The sequence below is a fragment of the Simochromis diagramma genome, unplaced genomic scaffold (assembly GCF_900408965.1).
Source record: "Simochromis diagramma unplaced genomic scaffold, fSimDia1.1 OVJJ01000343.1, whole genome shotgun sequence".
Lineage (NCBI taxonomy): Eukaryota > Metazoa > Chordata > Actinopteri > Cichliformes > Cichlidae > Simochromis > Simochromis diagramma.
Window position 1 is genome coordinate 13266117 of NW_024386831.1, and position 17772 is coordinate 13283888.

The 17772-nt window shown below is 39.3% G+C and overlaps 3 protein-coding genes across 5 annotated transcripts in view; all 3 read left to right on the forward strand.

Moving 5' to 3' along the window:
• Positions 1–3581, forward strand: part of myo10l3 (myosin X, like 3) — a 55867-nt gene extending 52286 nt beyond the window's left edge. Inside the window, exons 38-41 of the mRNA XM_040027998.1 lie at positions 45–168; positions 255–710; positions 1502–1693; positions 1877–3581. Of these exons, the coding sequence (XP_039883932.1) occupies positions 45–168; positions 255–710; positions 1502–1693; positions 1877–1981 (877 nt within the window). The 3' untranslated portion in view covers positions 1982–3581. The remainder of the gene's footprint in view (positions 1–44; positions 169–254; positions 711–1501; positions 1694–1876) is intronic.
• A 1723-nt stretch (positions 3582–5304) lies between these two features.
• On the forward strand, positions 5305–10504 carry pttg1ipb (PTTG1 interacting protein b). 3 transcript variants are annotated; one of them, XR_005695298.1, is made up of 8 exons: positions 5305–5481; positions 5805–5860; positions 5966–6074; positions 6582–6684; positions 7009–7074; positions 7552–7647; positions 9472–9518; positions 9969–10504. XR_005695298.1 is itself a non-coding variant. In XM_040028009.1 (7 exons), exons 1-7 carry the CDS (start codon positions 5367–5369, stop codon positions 10010–10012), a joined length of 540 nt encoding a protein of 179 aa, XP_039883943.1. In that variant the 5' UTR covers positions 5308–5366; the 3' UTR covers positions 10013–10504. The 3 variants fall into 3 exon arrangements, 1 of the variants encoding a protein (XP_039883943.1); XR_005695299.1 differs by lacking the exon at positions 7552–7647 and having other exon boundaries at positions 7009–7089; XM_040028009.1 differs by lacking the exon at positions 7552–7647 and having other exon boundaries at positions 5308–5481.
• Positions 10505–11580: 1076 nt separating this feature from the next.
• Positions 11581–16534, forward strand: sumo3b (small ubiquitin like modifier 3b). Its single transcript, XM_040028011.1, has 4 exons — positions 11581–11713; positions 12281–12409; positions 12515–12586; positions 15356–16534. The coding sequence occupies exons 1-4, from the start codon at positions 11693–11695 to the stop codon at positions 15416–15418; spliced, it is 285 nt and encodes a 94-aa protein (XP_039883945.1). The 5' UTR covers positions 11581–11692; the 3' UTR covers positions 15419–16534.
• Positions 16535–17772: the final 1238 nt, after the last annotated feature.

The following is a 17772-nucleotide window of genomic DNA, read 5'->3' on the forward strand; positions in this document are numbered from 1 at the left end:
TAAAAACAGATGTGAAAGTGATAGTTTTATGCGTTCTTCCTCAGACTGGCTGGCAGTGAGGAAGCCCAGGATGAAGGCCAATGGAAACTATATTTCAAACTCTACTGTTTCTTGGATGTGGAAAGCATGCCAAAGGAAGGAGTAGAGTTTGCATTCATGTTTGAGCAGGTATGCTTAACCATTCATATTCTAGTTTATTTAAGAGAAAATCAAGTGCATAGTTTGCATCATTGTGTTTTTTCGTCTTCCTTCAGGCCCACGAGAGTTTAACCAGGGGTCACTTCCCTGCCCGTGAAGAGACCCTGCAGCACCTTGCCGCTCTCCGCCTACAGTTTCTGTATGGAGACAAAACAAGAGTCACGTGGAACCTGGAAAACGTCTACCCCGTGGGTCGCCTGCGCAATCGCATCTTACAGTTTACCAAGGTGGGTGGAGCCTCGGGGTCGGGCCAAACTCTGGAGCGTCGGAGGACCAGTTTCCTCGATGGGACGCTGCGTCGCGGGCTGAAGACGGGCTCCATGAAGAAGCAGCGCATGGAGGAGGAGCAGATGCTGGAGATGTGGATAAAGGAGGAGATGTCTGCAACCAGGGCGAGCATCATGGAGAAATGGTCCCGCCTCAACGGTTTGGACCAGCACCAGGCTATGCTCAAATATATGACTATCATCAAAGAGTGGCCTGGATATGGATCCACACTGTTTGATGTTGAGGTAAGCTTAAATCTTAAACCACATTGCTGTCAGTAATGGACCAGTCCGAGTTTTTATTCCCTGCATTATTACTTCCGATACATTAACAATGGGACCCTGTAGATGCTAAGTATTGATCGAGCGCTTTCTTTCTCTTAAAATCTAAAATTTGTTCACTTCACTATGTGAAATGATTTCTTTGAAGTTGAAAACTGAAGAGTGATTAATCACCCTGCTACTGCTTTTCCTACATCATCATAATTAATGTTTCTCCAGCAGGAACACTGACATTGACCTGTTACATTGTTTCAGCTCGTAAAAAAAAGCCTTAACATCTGCAACTAAAACCTGAACGTACATTTAGAAATAGAAGTGAAAGTCCTGTAAATTTAGAAATGCAAATTTCACATATTTGGACTCATGTGGGGCAAAACCTTCAACCTCTGGGTGAAATTCCTTCATTTGAACCTTTCATTCAACCCCAACCTCATCTGAAGTGGACTTTTCTGTTTGATTTGTCTTCCATTACAGGAGGAGCTGTGCTTAGCTGTTTTTTTCTTAAGTTTCAAAGCCATGACATCATAGTAGTGGGATTTCTTAGCTCCAAAGATGATACTGATGCCTTTGGTTAGCTGGTGTGATTTGAATGTAACTCAGAGCTGAAACGCCAAAACTTTATAACGATAATAGCAAAGAAACTGTATATATGTGGGTTATCATTATATCTGGCCTATACCCAGTCTGCCTAGTTCATTATCAGCCTGCAATATTAAACTGACAATTGATAATACTGTATTTTCGTGTCTTGGCAGTGCAAAGAAGGAGGATTTCCACATGATCTGTGGTTAAGTGTGAGTGCTGAGAATGTGTCCGTCTACAAACGAGGGGAGCCAAAGCCTCTGGAGACCTTTCCTTATGAACACATCATCTTCTTTGGTGCTCCACAGCCCTGCACCTACAAGATCACTGTGGATGAGAGAGAAATGTTCTTTGAAACCCCGCAGGTACACATGTTTGTCCTCTTTGTTTTCATTAGCGGGAGCTTCTTTTCCAAGAGTGATAAAACATTGTGGCGAGAACAAAAGGGCCACAGTTCCAGACAAAGAGGAGTCGGTTCCCCTTAATTTAAACATTACTTTTTTAGTGCAGCTTCTAAAAAAAAATAACTTTCATCTGTATATTGGCAGGTTGGAGAGATCACCAAGATCATGAAAGCTTACATAAACATGATCGTGAAGAAGCGCTGCAGTGTGAAGTCTGTATCCAGTTATGGAACCAGCTGGATCAGGTGATTCCGCTGGGCAGGACCACAGCACGCACTCAGCCACCGACACCTGGCAAAGGAAAGGCAATAGAGATTTTGACTTGAGCAGCGTAGCAACACGGGCAATCTCCACTCAGAAAGATTCCTTTCTGCCATGACACAATGTTGATTCTTTACTGCTTGAAGCACATGTGGGAACCATTCAAGCGATGGTGTGCCGCCGCCCTCCGTGCAGTCGCCGAAAATGTCAGCTGATCGCATTTCTCTTTACACTGGTCCTTTCTCACGTTACTTGAAAAGCTATTCAGGTATCCTTTCACGGATTTATTTTAATGTACAGGCTAATTCGCAGGAGCTCGCGTGCTCTTTCCTCCCAAATTTCATCGCAAAATCGACAGTTCAACTCTCTGATTGCCACTATAGCGCTTTTCTTCCCCATTTAGAGGTCGTAAATGTGTTGCAATGGAAAACAAACACTGACTGAACTGGCACCTTTAAAAGCGGTTATTCTGTTGAATACTGCAATCCGTTGTGATGAATGTTCCCCTAAAATGGAGTTTCCCTCAGGTTATTGTGTAAAATAACTGTCATTCTCCCAGGAAGCAGAAAGTTTAGCCTCTTCACTTTGCCTTGTGGCTATTGTAATAGTTTTAAGAGTAGACGTGGCCTTGCAGGATCATAATATAAAATGGTGAGTTGCAGTTCTAACTGCAGTTTGCCTCGTGTAAGACAAGAAAGAGAAATTAAATGTGAATATCAACTGCACCACAGTGTCTATAAACACTGTATTGTCTCATAAGGCGATGATGAATAAATCGGTCATAATATTTGTGCTTCTGTCCTCAAACAGGCACTCGGAGTCGAGCTGATGTCATGTTTGAGCTGAGTGTATGTAAAAGCCAAAGCTGATGTTCGCGGACGTGTTTGACAAAGCATACATGAAAACGCCTTCTCTGATTTTTTTGTTGTTTGTTTGTTTGTTTGTTTGGGGGGTTTTAAGCGATGTCAGCAGCCATGTGAGGATGGGTTATTTATTTATTGAAGTGTAAAAATTGTTTGGGAGAAGCAAATTGTGTTCTTGAAATGCAGTGACGCAGTTTTGTTGTAAGTTTCTGTGTCTGTTATTTGTGGACGGAGCGATGCAGAAAAACTGATGTGTTTCAGAAGCGGACGAGCTGTTCATAACTTACTGTTGATTTTTAGCCACTCTGTGTCATGTTTCTCAGCTTTCGCCACTGCTGAAGTAATTGCTGTTTGTGTTGCCCTCAGCACCCAACTCGCTGAGTTTCTGTCTCACTAACCAGAAGACGTTTGCTGCGCTTATGCCATTGTTAAAGAACACAAGTGAATCAAGCTTATGCCAACCTACAGTATAGTTCATGATAGGATGATGCGATCGCAACATATTAAACTTAGTATTTACCTCACATTACATCACTGTCTTCCATAGCTCTCCAATCATACTCACTTTAGGCGCTCTGGTCAGCTGCCGGCGGCCAAACCAGAGATTGATCTTGCCATCGATGATGACTGTATTTCTGAGATTTCTGGTTGTTTTGAAGAAGAATCAGAAAATGTTTTATATCAGAATTTAAAGATGCTTTAATAAATTATTGTATTTCAAAAGCTGTTTGAATCCATCTTGTCTTTTATCATATCTACCTGACAACATATTGACATGACAACATTTATACTGTAAGGTAAAGACCCACTCTCTATGAGTAAACTCTTTCCTGATGGTGGGAGGGGAAAACTCCCTATGAACAGGAGGGAACCTTCAGCAGAACCAGGCTTGGGGAGGGCAGCAAACTGCCATGGCCAGTTGGGTGTGGGTGGGGTGGGGATAAAACAGCACATGGAAATGAAACAAAGCACAAACCAAAGAAAAGACGAGACTTTATGACATGAAAATATTGCAAAACGCTACCACATCTCACTTAAGGTCCCGCTACAGCATTTTAATCAAGTTGAGCTCAGGACTTTTCTGGGCCATTGCAACACCCTGATCCTTTTCTCTTTCAGCTGTTCTCTTGTGGATTTTTTACTGTGCTTGGGAACATTGTCCTGCTCTGTAGCACACAGATGGCCTCAAATTTGACCCTAGAATACTTTACAGACGAGTTCACGGTCGAATAAATGACTGCAAGGTGCCCAGATGCTGTGGCTGCAAAACACACCCAAATCATCACCCTTCCACCATCATGCTTGACAGCTGGTATGAGATGTTTGTGCTGATATGCTGTATTTGGTTTTCAAGAAACATGGTGCTGTGCATTATGACCAGTCATCTCCACTTTAATCTCGTCTGTTTTGAAGGCATTGCGCCAGAAGTCTTGTGGTCTGTTCGGATGCAATTTTGCAAAGCTAAGCTGTGGTGCCATGTGCTTTTAAAAGAGAGGATACTTTCTCCTGGCATCCTTCCAGACAAGCCATACTTGTTCGGTCTTTTTCCAATTGTATTGACATGAACTTTAAAATTTAACATGCTAACCGAGGCCTGTCAAGTCGGAGATGTAGCTCTTAGGATTTTTGCAGTTTATTTGAGGATTACACAGTCTGATCTTGGAGTGACTTTAGTGGCACCGAAAGATTGGCAATCGTCTTGAACATTTTCCACTTGAGAATAACATTTTGTAGAATGATGAACTTTAAATTGCTTGGAAATGGTCTAATAACCTTTCCCAGATTGCTACTCTAAGATCAATACTGATTTCTTTCCTGCTTCCACTGTGTTAATACACACCTGAGAGCAGCAAAGTGCCAAAAGTAATGCTTTTATAGAGGTGCTCACACTTGCTGGTGATCAGCTAATCCTTAGTAGAACCTGATAGATAGATGGGACTACTGCTGGTTGGTAGTGCTGGGGTCAGTAAAGTCGTATTAAAGTCCGTAATTATATACCATAAATTATTTGCCGCTTGTATTTTTGTTTTATAAACTCAAATCTGCAAAGTTTTAAAAGATAAGGGAAGACAGGAAATACTTTATTTATCCCAATGACAGCGAAATCACGGTGTTACAATAGCAGAATAGCTTGGAAAGGCACAAAATTAATCTAAAGAAGATAGAAAACACAACAAAACCCCAATAAAGCTCACTAAAACGTCAATATTATACGATAAGAAGCTTGAATCTAGAATGAATGCAAGCATTGTGGTAAAGATTTTCCATGTCTGTCAGATACGGAGTATAAATAATATAAGTGTTTATTTCTGATATGTGCTGAGTCTCAGAGAGCTAATGAGCACAGTGCGTCCTTACTCTCCGCTCTCCCTCCCAATAATAAAACATGTTTTTCAATGAGATGTGTCACCCTGCAGCTGCTTGATGACACCAGCGTCAGGAGTTCGTGACGTCACCGCTAGTAAACCAGGGGTTCAGCTTCACTCCTCTCGAGCCTTTCTGTTTTTTCCATGCAGTCCAGCGCTCGTGTCACCATGTACAGCCCGTCCGCCTTTGTTTTTGTCCTAATTTCCTGCGGTATTATTACAGTTACAGCGCAAACACCGACTCCTGCTCCGGCGGACAGTAAGTTTGTTCTTCTTGTATGTGTTAGTGCAGCGCTTTGTTTTGGAGTGCCAGAGACGGGTCAGGAGGCAGTCACATGACATCTACACAGTGGACTTATCGTAATCGTAGAAGCAAATGTAAAGATAATCCTCAGTGGCTTTATACATATTCTTGTCATACACACAAACACAAAAGAAAAAGTTTCTTTTGCCTGCCTCAGTTAGGCTAACGTTACTTCTTTTGTTGCAGTGATCCTTAATATGTCACAGAAAGTTAAATTCTCTCAGGGTTATATTAGTTTACTTCTTGTAGGTGTGTGTCATAGCTTTTCTCTGTTTCAGCTCCCTGTGCCTTGAAATCCAACACCACTTGTGATGAATGCTTGCAGAATGTGACAGTAAGTTTCCTGCAGTTCAGCCAAAAACATATCCTGTAAATGTTTGCCATAAAAAGGGGAAGTTATAAGATAAAATGTAACTGTTTATGACTGTGTTTGTTGCAGTGCCTGTGGTGCATAACGACCAAAAAATGCATCGAATACCCGGTGAAGAGCATCCTGCCCTCCAACAGCGTTTGTCCACTGAATGATGCACGTTGGGGGCTATGCTGGCGTAAGACTGGCAAACACACTTGTTACTATTATTATTTAATGCGCGATGTTTGCATGGGGGAAATATATTTTTTACATTGTCCAGGAAAGCTTCTCAGTTGTGATGATTTTCTCATTTTCTTGCTGGACGGTAAAATGAATATATGAGTTTGGACTTTGAGTCCAGTTTGAAGATCTTACTGCAGCTGTAAGTTGTCTGTAAAATACATTTATGACATTTTAGACTTTGAACAAATAAGTGAAAAAAAGCCCAGACTGCAAGATTAACCAGTAAGAAAAATAATTAGTAATGTACCATGTCAGCCAAGAAAGAAAAACTTATAAGTGTGCTTTTTTTCCCCTCTTTTGTGGTGCAGGTCTTCTTCATAAATCATAATCATCTTCTGAGTAAAATACATTAGCATCTTTTCCACTTAGTAGTTCATTGCTATGTTTACTTAATGATAAGATTTGCTCATGCAAGCTGGTGTTTTTTCACTCTGTCCTTGTGTCCATGTTTGATTTACAGTCAACTTCCAGATATTGATCATCACTGTGTCGGTGCTGGCTGGTATCATCATCATCGCTATTCTTGTTTGCTGCTTCTGCTGCTGCAAGTGTGAAAAAATCGGGTAAGCATTAAGTCACATGAAGTGCTCACTGTTAAATCTGGATCAAAATGTAAGCAGAAGCAGGAGGAGGAGGACGAGGAGGATGGGAACACAATGGGTTGTTATTCTGTGAGGCTAGGCTGATACGGCTATCTCCAGAAGGCTGCCAGAATTTGTGGCTGCAGTAACTTTGGTCTTTCTGATTTTATAACTGCCTTCAATTTTGTTGCTCTGTAAATGTATAAAGCTAAAAGCAAATGCTCATATTTGATATATAATATAAATGTCTATGTGCAGATACATAAAGGTGGTGAATTGATGTAAACAAAAATGTCTTTTTAATAGGAGAAAGAGAGAAGACATGCAGATGGAGCGACAAACTCGGCTGAGGAAGGACCGCCAGAAAGCGAGGTGAATGTCTGTGGAGTATGTGTTTTAACTTAAATCTTCATGCATATAACACAATTTCAGAGTGTTTGATTAACTGAAACCTTACTACTGTGCCTGACTCAGATGGGCAAAATATAAAGTTCTGTGTAAGGTCTTGAGTAAGTTGATCCATATACTGTAGTATAAAGGACCCAAGGCACGCAAAGGTTTTATTTACAATGTTATTGAATTTTCCTGCTTGTGCAGCTTTCCACCTGCCTCACTCCAGTGCAGCACACTGCTCTCTCATCAACTCCTGGCATCCTGCTCATATAGGGGAGGCATGATTAAGTAATAGAGATCAGCTGTGTGGGTCAGCCTCCTCTGACGCCACACCCTGATAATGATAATGAAATAAATCTAGTTAGGCTCTTTGCTCTTTTTGGAGCAAAGGCCATCAAAAACCCATGCCAGGTGCTTCACAGCCTTCCCCTGTTTCTTTTTCTTCATGGGCTCCAGGCCAGCAACTGTCTTGTGATGTTGGGCATGCCCAGGACATCTCTACCTTCTCAGGCTCTCTTCTTCCACGGTCCATCGCTCTATCTGTTGCTGCAGGTTGATGTTGCTCATTTTTTATGGCCACTAGAGGCACTAGTCCACGAAAGCTTTTGTAGCTCTCCATGTCTGCTTCACACAGAAGCAGAGACTCTACATTTTTCATAACTATACAGTTATGAAACGTGAAGATTGTTCACAAAGTCTCCCAGATTATTAATTAGTCATCTAAGTCTTAAACTGAATTTAACATTTATCCTTTTGATGGACATGAACATTCACAGGTTATTTGTACAATCAATCTCAACTATCAAGTTTTAGCCATTAAACATAGAATTAATGTTACTTTAGGCTGAAGTATATGTTACCACAAACCTAACCAGTGACTTAAACACTGGCATGTGAAACTTTTAAGGTAATCGTGTGCAGTGTTGGTCAAGTTACTTGAAAAAAGTAATCAGTAACTAATTACTGATTACTTCCCCAAAAAAGTAATCCCGTTACTTTACTGATTACTTATTTTCAAAAGTAATTAAATACTTAGTTACTTAGTTACTTTTTAAAAACACGATTTACAACCTGAAGAGGTGATAAAGCGATAGATCTTTCAGCCCAATTCTACTTTTTCTACATAATCCATCATACAAAATGTAATCAAATGGAAAGGTCCCTTTTTAAAACTTGTTTTATTAGTTTTAATCTTTTAACTTTATGCATCAAGCAAAAATTTAATTATATGCAACATTCTCTGACTTGAAGAAATTAGTTTAACATTTAAACCTATTTTCTGCACATTCCAGCACATAAAATAAAATATTTTTTGTGTTTACACTCACTCTTTCAAATAGATGCAAGTAAAACACAGCAGAAAATAAATAAAGTCAAAGACTCAGCGGTCCTGTTGCTCTATTTTTACCTGTAAAGCAGGACTGCGGTAGGCGGAGGTTTACCCTGGTGCAGGTGTGCCGCGGTCAGTTGAAGAATCCGCGAGTTTCTCTGTGAGTTTCCCATTACGTCATTGCGCACTCGGTGCTTGCTTGGAAGTTTAGGGGTTTTTTTCGCTGTAAAAAGAAGTTTTCTTCCCACGCACAACGGACACTAATGTTTTTGTCACTTTTTATGGAATCAAACTCAAAGTAAGGTCAGTACTTCCACGCTTTAAACGCTGCACGCTCATACTCTCTCCCACAATCGATATGTGATCCATTGTTGATCTGCACACAGCTGTTGTCACTAACGGCGCACTCGCTTACGTCACTGTCATGAGACATTCTCGCAAAAAATCACGGTTTTAGTAACGCAGTAACGCAGCATTCCTACGGGAAAGTAACGGTAATCTAATTACCGTTTTTACAATAGTAATCCCTTACTTTACTCGTTACTTGAAAAAAGTAATCAGATTACAGTAACGCGCGTTACTGCCCATCTCTGATCGTGTGTAAAAATCGAACTCATCCATAAGGAACTAAATGTTTTACGTTATTATGCGGCATAAAATCATTGATGTTACATCAAAAATAAGAAACATAATGTCACGTGTTTATTGTTGAGATTGAAAATGAATTTAACTTCATTAGATAAACAGCAGGCTGATCTCATTCCCGGGGTGCTGGTTCATTTTGCTCCTGGACACCATGCTGGAAAAGTAAATATTCTGGGAATCCAGCGCTACTGTTTGGCTTTGTGTTTCATCACAACTGTTATAATTGAATTAGACTAATTGGACGGTGCCAAAAAAGAGCAAAAAAGATTGACAGGCAGGAAAGGTTTTTTTTCTGTGAAAATTTTGCTTTCTACTTCATAAACTAAAATAAGTAAATAAGTGTCATGTGACAGTGTCAGCGTCCTCTGTTGCCTAACAATTTGTCTTTGTTTCCCTCTCAGGAGGTCAGAAATGCAGATGAGGCACGATGAAATCAGGCACAAATACGGTGAGACTAATTCCTTTTTCTGTGTGGCTTGAACGGGTTATGAAATGTAAATTTTGATTATCAGAGAGGTTTGTTTTGAAAGTGCTCAGTTTGTATGCGCAGTGATCAAACAGCAGCAAAATAGAAAAAAAAAATAAAATAAACCACAACACTATGATGAGATAGATTAAGGAACAGATAAAGATAATGGAATCTGAGCAGAAGAAAACAAAATGTGAAAATTAAAAAATCCATTTACACAAAGAGGGCGGAAAAAAGCTATCATTGAGTGCCATCTACTGGAGAAATACTGTACTGCACATATTTGATAAACTACAATTCAGTGTCAAAAGACTTAGATTTTAAATCACATTAATAAAATGTAAACCAAACTTCCCTGAATAATTTATATTTTGGACTTATATTTTTTTTTATTGATTACACATCCTTCTTTTCAATTATTCTTCTCAGGTATGTCGAAGGATAACCCATACGCCCGTATGGATGATCATTGAGAAGCAGCCGTTCGTTAAGTTGATCCTATTGAAGCCAGTAACACGGAGATACAACCTACAAGGAGCTCATGATAAACTGTGACTGTCTGATTGATTTCAGCGCGACAGTGTTTTCAGAATACTCTTAGCCTGATGCTGCACTGTTTTGCTTGATTAATATTTCTTATGCATTAATTTCAATTTAATTTGAAAAAGCAAGCATCCCCAGTTTAGTTTGTAAAAGTCCAAAGCTGACGAGTGCTGTGGTGCTTCTTCTGTAACAAGCAGTTTCACTTTCATACTACAGTTACAATATTCTCGATTTGACTCATCCATGTCTGCAGCTCAACACTTCTTTTTCTTTAAATAGTTCATGTAACATATTTGTCCTTTTCTCCATTTTTATTGCATTCCAGAATTATTTTCGTTTTTTATTGAACAAAAGAAAATGCATGTTTTTGAACTGCATCTGAATCATCTGCCAATAAAAAATAAATAAATAAATAAAAATCATACATTTTTTTTAGTTGTTTTATTTTTTCCCTCTGTCTCTCTCACACATGCTCTTTTATGTTTTGGCCTATGAACAAATCAAATTTCAAAATATTTTTAATAAGTTAATTTTCCAAAATATCCCAACTGACAGTGGAAATTAAGCAATCTAAGAATGTTTCAGTTCCTGAGAATAATATTCTGCTCACTTGTTTGGTCTTCTGGTCCAGCCCCACCATGACAATAACAAAACGGATAATACGTTTTGGGGTGATTCATCACTCATTTCTGTAATTTTGCCTCTTATACACCACCTCCTCTGTGGATTTTGATTACAGACATTTTTCTATACAGTCCCAAATTTCTGTACAAATTAATCTTGGTTTCATCTGCCCAAATAATTTTTTTTCCAGAACTATGTAGGCTGTTTTAGAATCTTTCTGGCAAAGTCTACTCTGGATTTCTTGTTCTTGACTGTAACCAGTGGCTTGCACCTTAAACTAAATCCTCTTTCTTTACGTTCATGAAGGTGTGTCTTGATTGACAATAATACACGTCCCTCCTCAGGAGCATTCTTGACTTAGCTGGATGTTGTGGAGGTGTTTTTCTTATCCATGGAAAGAATTCTGTAATCATGCACTTTAGTCCTTTTCAGAGTTTTTGATAACTCTCTGATATGTTTATTTGTAATCTTGAATCTCAAAGCTGACAAAACAGTTTATGCAACACTTTGCAAAATCACTGCTCATCCATGATATAATAACAAGAAAAGGTGTGACTATCCAAAAACTTAAAGACCTAAGTGTATATGGCAGATCTCTAAAGATTAATAAAATAAAAAATACAACTTTTGGATTCAAGGGATAAATAATAACGAGTCTATGTAATTACTATGGTAATGAGATAAGTGTGGCCAGCTTCCATGGTAAATTAGCTGCCATTTGAAAGCTTCTGTCCTGAGCTCCCGCGTTTTCTTTGATCAGGGCCCTTTTGTTTCCCCTATGTCACGGGAGTGCGCAAATTAGCAGACGCTCACGCATCTCCGCGGCCCCGACGAAAAATGGATCACGTGACGTTTTTGGTCGAATTACATTTTAAATATCACTGCGCGCTCCCTCGCCAAACGAAAGAGCCGGAGGAGCTGATAAACCGCTTCACCATTATCAGTCGGAGTCCACGTTACTCTTAAATACCGGAGGAAATAGCAGAATGTCTGAAGAAAAGCCAAAGGTCGGTGCCGCGCTCCTACAGAGACACATCTGGGTCATGTTCATCTTTAGGTGCTCATTATGCCCGCTGCAAGCAGCCGTTAGCATGTTCTGCTAAGCTAGTGCTGCTTAAAGGCTGCAGTTTCCTAGTTTGAGCGGGTAGACGGGGGGAAACAAAGGTTGCTCAATTTGCGGATATTTTGGCTTTAAGCTCAGTTTGTGCCTATCCTGTTCTGTATCTTCCATATCCAGCCTCCTGCCTATCGGCATACCTTTCAGTTAAACTATGTTTGCTAATGTCGGTAACAGAGTGCTAGCGAAATGAATGGCTTGTTTTTTTTCCCCTTTACTGTTTGCGCCATTGTGGCTTTCTGCGCCAGTTTGAACACGGACTAGCCTGCTATGCTAACGCTGGGAGAAGGCGAAAGGAAGTGTGTATGCGTGCGGGTTTTGGGTTTGAAACCTACCTCCCTCAGTTATCACGCTTTCTTGTAAACGTAGTTGGCTAACTTAGGTTGGCTGCTACTTTGAACTAATCTGGGCTTACTCCCGGACGCTTCTGTTGGTGACCTTTTTGCTTTTGTTGCAGGAAGGAGTGAAGACGGAGAACGACCACATTAACCTCAAGGTAGCTGGTCAGGATGGCTCGGTTGTACAGTTCAAAATTAAAAGGCACACTCCATTAAGCAAGCTAATGAAGGCATACTGCGAAAGACAGGTATGGGGCCCTTTGAGCTTTTTTTGCTCATATTATTGCGTATTACCTTGTAAATGATTAACTAGATGCAGAATCTAAGAGAAAATTCCTTTCTGTCTTTTCCAGGGATTGTCAATTCGGCAGATAAGGTTTAGGTTTGATGGACAACCAATTAATGAAACAGACACACCTGCACAGGTTGGTAAAATACTAAAGGCCCAGTTCATTATGGAGGTTTGAAGATGCAAAATAGCATTGCCCTTGTTTTCTTTAACTAGAAAGTATTTTATGCCAGCACAACAAGTACAGCCCTCAGGCCAAGTTGTACATCTCAGCTTTTCCAGAAAATGCTCAATCACAACCTCAAAGTGAAGACTTGCAGCTATAAATCATAAAGTTAATGCATTTGGTTGGATATTCGTAATGTCGTCATTAAAGTGATGCAAAATGGCATGTAACAGCCAAATCAGAGGATAAGATCTACTTGTCCTCTTGTATTTTTATGCGTAATGAAAATATATTCAGCGGTGAGTATCAGTTTTATACGTTTATAGTGTGAAGCATAAGACCACTTTTTTTTTCTGCTCTGTGTTTAGCTATTTTATAGTTGCAACACTGTGAAATAGTACAGGGCTTAACAAATATTTTGAATGCAAAGTAAACCAAAGTCAAATTCTTTGTTTGTTGCTCAAACTTGGCCAAATAAGTAAAGATAAAGATGTAAAGCCTTTTTAATCAGTAATATTTAGAATGCTAAAAAATTAGGAAAAAATAATAAATCCACTAAAATGTGGATTTAGTTTATTTGCCTGATAAATAAAAATATAATTTTTAGTTTTAAGCAACTTTTTTGACATTTAAAAGAAAGAGAAAAGGAAGATGTTTCTGGCGCTACTCTGGGTTCTCTTCCCAGTTGGGCATGCCTTGCAAAGAGAGGACTTGACTACCTCGACTGGCTCCTTTTGTAGGAGGAGTGGTTCTACTCCAGAGATCCTTTCAGATTTCTGTGTTCCTTGCCTTATCTTTAAAGCATGATTTAGACTTCTGTGGGAAATCTACATCGTTACTTATGACGTAACTGAAAATCCCTATTAACCCTATGCTGTAACCTTCCAAGCCATTCAGTTGCTTCGAGGTGCATCAACCATACATGTAGTTACATTTGTCAGGAGGTTCACATCAAGCTACTTGGGAAGTTACTGGTAGGATCTAAAGGTTCCGGTTACGACGTAGATTTCCCCCAGAAGTCTAGATCATCATCACGCAGTCAGTTTTCCTGCCGTTAAGTGCAGGAACCCGGTGCAGTATTCTCCTGAATGATATATCTGAGCTTCTGTACTGGAATATCATCAAAATGACTGTAAAATCCTAAATGACTGTACACACACGTCTTTAGCTTAGCTGCGGCACAACGTGCCAGTTTGCAAAAGTCGAGAGGCAGACGACCAGTCAAGGCGCTACAAATACTGTGGGTGTGCATCAGGCAATGTGACGTCAAACTGTGCACACACCACCCATGACGGAGGGTGTGTGGTGAACATGAAAACACCATAAATCAGGCCTAAAGCTGAGCCCAGCCACCCTACAGAGGAAACTCATTTCTGCCACTTGTATTTGTGACCTTGTTCTTTCAGTCACTACCCCGTATTTCATAACCACAGGTTAGGGTTGGCATGTAGATGGACTAGTAAATTGAAAGCTCCTTTCAGCTTAGCCCATTTCTTTATTAATGGGCCAGCACAAGCGCATATTACTCCTGACGTCACACCAGTCGAGCAGTCCAACTCACGCTTCACCTTCCCATCACTTGTGAATAAGATCCCAAGATACTTGAACTCTGCTTGAGGCAGCTTGTCTTCCCTAACCTAGAGCGAGCGTTCAACACATTTTTTTTAATTTTTGTTTTAAATTGGCGATGCTGTAAGTTCTAAATTTTCTTTCCTGAAATACTTCCAGCCTTCTGTTAATAATTGTGGTTGACTAAAGCTCATACTTTCTCACAAACAATTTGCTTTTTGCCACTGGACTGACAAAAAGCAGAATGAAAGTCCAAAACGCTCAGTGCAGATTTGAGAAAGGGAAACCTATATTTGTGTATGTGACAAATTCCTGAACAGCTGCACATTACAAGACCATCGGTTCAAATGGTCAACAAGTTGGCCAAAGTCTGAAAAGACCAAAGAGGTTGGCTGAATGGAAGCTGGTTTGGATGGTGTGAACCCATCAAGGCATAGACCCATCATGAACTGGAAGCTGCTGGACCATTGGAGACAGTCATGAGTTTGTATTGCTGTAGACTGAGGCTGCCATCCAAAAAGGACATGCAAAGCTAAACAAAAGCTTTCTGCTGACCACATGCACAAATGTTTTCCAGGCGAATGTTAATCAGATTAGACAAAACTGTTTCTGAGCAGAATTACCTGAAGTATGTCTGGAGGAGACATCCTTCAGACATAAACAAAGGAACTGTTACTAGCTGTTCCACATGTAGGTTGTAGTATGTTGATCTGGAACTGTTTAGCTACCAGTGGAGCTGGTACATTGAACAGACTGGATGTTGTATCTACCTCAGGATTGTTCAGTAGAAATCATTTCAAAGTGCAACAACCTCAAACCTATCAAAAAAAAAAGTGGAATTATGGTAAAAGTCCAGTGTCTGCAGTGACCTTTCGGGGAAACATTGTCCAATATTAGTTGTGCTTTACACATGCAGGGTACAAAATATGTGTAAATTTTGTTTATTTCAGAAAGCTCTTTTTGTGCACCAAATTGTCAGTGTTCATTTTAACTCTAATAATATATATCACACCTCAGGGATAAGACAGACAAACAAAACAGTCCTAACATGGTAATTTAAAAGTGGTAATTTAGGCAGGGAAACCTGCCTACATGATATTATTAGCATTACTGAAAACTTCCTGTCAAGACATGGTCTGAGAGACTAATGTGCACGTGTCTTTATTGCAGCTGGAGATGGAGGATGAAGACACTATTGATGTATTTCAGCAACAGACGGGAGGAGTCTGTTAAGTGGAAAGAGTCAACAATTTTTTGTTTTGTTTCTCCTTTTCAATTCAGTTTTCTTTTTCTATTAGGTTTTTCAACTGTGCTTCCCTAAATGAAAGACTTCACACAACAAAAAATAAAAATGATAATAATGATCATTTGGGGCCAAATACCGACTTTGAGATTAGGTAACTTAATGTTTTATTCACCAAAACAGATTTGAAATTCATAAAGACAGAGTACATCTCATATTATGGCTTGTAATGACGGGGCCATTGTGGGGGTTTTGTGATGTTCAGCTGTCTGAGTAAGCTAAATGACATGCTTTCTTTTCTGTTTCTTGATATTTGTTTAATTTTTTTCCAGATAATGGTAAGAATTCATATTCAGGATGGACTTGACTATTTAAATATTCATGTACTTATGAGGAATGCTGCTGGGATAGTCAGTAGTGATCTGTTCATAGATGGGAGATTTTGTGACATTATTCTCATGTAGATTTTAGTCGCGTTTTTAAAAGAACATTTAGAAATAATCTGTCCATGCACAGTTTATCTTCAACAGGAGAAATACTTGTGCTTGGAAAGCGTCATTATGGATGGTTTACCTCAATACTGTTACCTTCAAAGTGGATTTATCTGACTGGTAGTACAGTAAGGTTCTTGGACCAAAAATGCTAAATGAAAAGGTTTCTTTTTATAAAAGGGTTTGACTAATATAAAAATGTAGATGTAAAAGTTATTGTAACTCAGTGGTTGGTGGTATTGCACAGCTGAAAAACGGTTGTTTTCATGTGTAAAGTTGATTTTATGCCTGTCCAGGACTTTAAAAGGGGAAAAACTCCTCACCTTTTATCAGAGACATTTTATCTCATCCAAGAATAAGTATTTCACTCATTGTATACATACATACATGACATGTTGCCAATTTGAATAAGTTTGTAAAAAGTCTATCCAAACATTAACGTTGTTTTATGCTTGTGTGTTGATGGAACTTTTTTTTTTTTTTTTTTTTTTCATTTTCACCTGCGTTTCAAATTTAAACATTTTAGATTTGCATGGTGATGTTGGCAAATGTTCTTTTTCTTTAATTTTTTTTTTTGTCCTTATACTGTATACAATAAATATAGTTTGATACTCAGCTGCCTGAACCCTGTTGGCTTTCATTTGTGTGAGTACTGTAAAGTCTTTAGTTGCCAGTGCAGAGCGGGTGTAAAATATTTACATCTTTGGCATAAACGGGAACTCATTTGAAATAGCGGGCAAAGAAACGTGCCTGATTTTCTAAATACAATGATGTGTTGGGTGTGGGTTTTTAATATAAATATATCTGTGATTCTTCCTCGTCAAACTACATGTGAAAATAAGTATCCTGGACACTGGTTATGATGGGAACTCACGGGAAGTAAATGTTATGTTAGGTCATCGTAGTCTAAGGAGCTTGGAAAGACTTCACAAGGCCAGGTCAAAGAAATCTGCCAGCATGATTCTTTGGGCTTAAATTCTAAGAAATAAATATGAAAATTTACAGAAACCTCTGGTAGCTCATTACCCACTCTACTGTAATAAGCTTTTACTATTTATAAAAAAAAAAAAATACTACTTTTAAAAAACTTATTACATTTAATGTTTTGTTTTGTTTTTCTCATGTAGACCCACCATAACAATATAATTTTCTATTGTAGATTGGGGGGGGGGTGAATAGAAATTATTTACTTTGGTGTTGTCTGCATGTCAGTAGGAAAAGCTGTAAAACTTAAATATAGTCAAGTCTCAAAACTGCCCTCCTTAAGTGGCCACTTTTTCTTTTTTTCTTTTTTTTGAAAGGTGTCCTGTGGCCCAGATTTGAGTCCTTGGCAGGCTACTTCTGGCCCCTGGCCCATATGTTTGGTACCCCTGACCATTAAACCATAATGATCAGGTTATTTAGTTTTCCTTTAAAGGGTTGTGGACATTTAGCTTTGTCTTAATCTGCTCCAGAGTAGGAAGCAATATACACTAGATGGCACCATTATCCTTACGATCTGTTGGTACTTGATTCAATCACTGCACCCTCCAGCGCCATAAGTTAAAATACAAAGACACGTTTGTTAATCTACTCGAGCCTTATGAAGGCTATAACTTCATGAGTCTCCTTTTAAAAGAACTTGATTTCACAGATGTTACTAAACTGAGCAGCCAAGTGAACTCCCTGTGAGATTCCTCACACACTGGCGTGATTGTGCTGCTTTTATTTTTGGCACCTCTTTTGCATTTTATATTTCCTCATGGACATATCCGAGGCCATCATACCACCCCCCAAGATTTTTCAGAAATGCAGCTGCAAGGTGCCGCCTCCACCCATACATGCAACATCCTGCTGGCATCTAATGTACAATC